Here is a 3118-nt window from a genome sequence, read left to right on the forward strand (position 1 = left end):
TGAGCCAAATGAGCATTCTGAAAAATACCCCATGTTCCATTGTTCCACTTACAATAACTAAAAGTCTATTGTTTTTATTATACTACTTTTCAACATCTAAGAATGTATAACAAATTTTTATTTCTATGTTAATGTTAGTTTCTGCACTCATGTTAATGTTACTCCAGCACACTATTTCATTGCATGCTGTAATTGTTTGTTTTCCTATGATGTTACATGATAGGATGAAATCAGATGTATGCTGAGAAAGAACCTGAGTTTAAGGTCCTAAAAGAGACAAGGATTTTCTCAAGGGGAATCTCACATAAGTGGTAGTGTGTGTGTGGATCCTTTTAATCTCTTTAATAAATGAAACACAAAAAACATTACTTTGGGTTTGGTAGGTAAATGTCATGAAATTGAAATCAGAAGCTTCATTCACTAACTGGCAACTTTCCAAATTAGTGAATATATAATGATGCAAAAGTATTAGATTCTCTTATCTTTATTTTATTTATTTAGTTTATTTGATTCTTATGTATCAGCATCTAGATAAAAACGATTAATTTTCATATTTATTATTTAAAATTTTAATTTAAATCGTGACTTTTTTTTTGTGTCTTTTAAATCGTGACTTTAACAAGGCATGGTCATGTACAAAATAAATTTTCCTGGAAAGATTCTAATTCTATGCAAATCAAGGTTTCAGGGTTGTAAAGTTATGATGAATTGATGATTATGATGAAAAGACTCTAGCAGTGTTTTTCTTCCTTCTTTTCTTTTTGAAATGTAATAACCTATACATATTTCGAACTTTTTCTTTTTTATATTGTATTATTAGGTGTAAAATTTTTTATGACCAACCAATCTATGTGTTAAATATTGTTATGGCTATTTATAAAATGTCACTGATATTTTGTATTTTTATAATTAAAATAATATTTTTTAACAAAACGTTAATGATATTTTATGTTTTAATAATTAAAATAATATTTTTTATTACAAAACGTTTATTACCACCATAATTGTGTAAAATATTAAAATGATTAAATATTTTTGTATTTTACATTAAAATTATTCATATATAAAAATTTTATCCACAAATTTCACATATTAAAGTTTAGGCTAAACTGTTTATATATCAATAATTTTTGTGTGAAATATGAGAATATTTGGTCATTTTAATATTTTATACTACATAATAACAACATAATTCAATAATAACGTATCGTATTATAAATTTTTTTTTAATTTTTTAAAAAGTAAAATATCAATGACATATTATAAATATATTTTTTTAATTATATAAGGATAAAATGTCAATAACATTTTATACAAAACATCACTGCAGAATTATAAAATCCACAACAACCTATAACACACATTTTAGGTTATTTTTATGGAATTTACCTCTAGTGTTCTAATCTAAAAACAATTCTAAAGTTTACCCAGTAACTTTTTCTTCTTCACCACCTTATATTACTATATTAGCCCCACTTTTATTGTATCATTTATTCCAAATTGCCAATGTCTCTCTCTCTCTATCTCTCTCTCCAAAAAAGGCAGCCCCTACTAGAGTACTAGTGTACCACCAATTCCAAAATCATCGCTTGGTTTTTTTCTTCCCTACTCTGAATTTATAAGACAAAAGCAAAGTGCTGCCAAAATAATGAAGAAAGAAAGTGTCATTCCTCAAATTAACATGACATAGATACATAGTAGGAGCAAAACACAAAAACAAAGGGAAAGAGAGAGTGGGGGAATAATGGGAAATTACAGGTTCAAATTATCAGACATGATCCCAAATGCTTGGTTCTACAAGCTTAGAGACATGAACAAATCATCATCATCAAGAAAGCAAAAGTCACCAACTCCTCCTCTTCCTCATCCTCCATCCAACAAGAAAACCCAACCTTCTTCATCAAAACCAAAGCAGCAATTCAACAACACCACCACTCCAAGAAAGTCCTATTACTTTACAAGACAACACACCACTTCCCCTCAACAACAACCAAGAAAATCATCATCAAAACAGAGACCAACAATAAAGACTAGTAGAAGAACAACTACTCCAAGACTTTCTTCTTCTTCTTCTTCTTCTAAGTTTCTTGTTATCAATGTGACGCCTACCATTAACACTACTACCTCCGATGGTGAATCAGAGTTCCAAGCAGAGCCAGAATTCAGAACAGACCGTGTTCTTCACACCGACTCTAATTCTAATTCCTCCTCGCTTGATGACATCATCATTGACGTCGACAACAACTCCATTTCCACAACAAAATCTGACATTAACAACAAACATCTTCCTCTTCCTCCAATTCTCACCAAACCAAAGAACCAACAAGAATCTAGAAACAAGAACAAGAACGCCACCACCCCGTGTTCTAGAAGATTCTCCGTTAGCTCAGCCGCAGGGGCCAGGAGGCTTAGGATCAATTCTCCCAGAGTTTCCGGAGCAAGTTTCCGGAAACTCCATCATCAGGCGGACGCATCACACGGCCAAAGAAGCACTACTTCTTCGGCCGTTATTGACGCGTCCGCCGGACAAGGGAGGAGCGTTTCGGGAAGCTTTGCGATAGTAAAGTCATCGTTGAATCCGCAGAGAGACTTCAGAGAATCAATGGTGGAGATGATTGTGCAGAACAACATAAGGAGTTCGAAGGATTTGGAGGATCTTCTTGCTTGTTACCTAACTCTGAATTCAGATGAGTATCATGGCTTAATCATCAACGTCTTCAAGCAAATTTGGTTTGATTTAACTGATAATAACAATATCAATTACATGTATCAACGACAAGAATAACAATATTTTATATTTTTTAGATTAATTCCAAAATCAAAATTTTCTCATGTGTTTAATTTCTTTTCTTTCATGATACAATTTTATTGAGGTCTAGATATCTCAAGTGCATATATATATATATATATATATATATATATATATATAAGCCAACGGAAATGTTTGGTAACCAAGGAAAATTAGCTAAAAACAACCAAAATTTATCTTATTTAAAATTTATTAATTATCGCAACAAATAATAAATATTAAATATGATAAGTTATGATTGTTTTTAATTGATTTTCTTTAGTTACCAAACATTTTCGTATATCATATTGGTTAATTGAGTTAATTAAA

The 3118-nt window shown here is 30.7% G+C and overlaps 1 protein-coding gene across 1 annotated transcript; it reads left to right on the forward strand.

Annotated features, from left to right (window-relative positions):
• Positions 1 to 1535: 1535 nt before the first annotated feature.
• LOC107636812 (transcription repressor OFP1-like) lies at positions 1536 to 2818 on the forward strand. Its single transcript, XM_016340293.3, has one exon. It carries the CDS (start codon positions 1745 to 1747, stop codon positions 2783 to 2785), a length of 1041 nt encoding a protein of 346 aa, XP_016195779.2. The 5' UTR covers positions 1536 to 1744; the 3' UTR covers positions 2786 to 2818.
• The last annotated feature ends 300 nt before the right edge of the window (positions 2819 to 3118 follow it).

The sequence above is a fragment of the Arachis ipaensis genome, chromosome B4, assembly GCF_059453495.1.
Source record: "Arachis ipaensis isolate K30076 ecotype BB chromosome B4, ASM5945349v1, whole genome shotgun sequence".
Classification (NCBI taxonomy): domain Eukaryota; kingdom Viridiplantae; phylum Streptophyta; class Magnoliopsida; order Fabales; family Fabaceae; genus Arachis; species Arachis ipaensis.

What these genes read in the sequence shown, in the direction of transcription:
- LOC107636812 (XM_016340293.3), top strand. Translation starts at nt 1,745, where the DNA reads ATGGGAAATTACAGGTTCAAATTATCAGACATGATCCCAAATGCTTGG.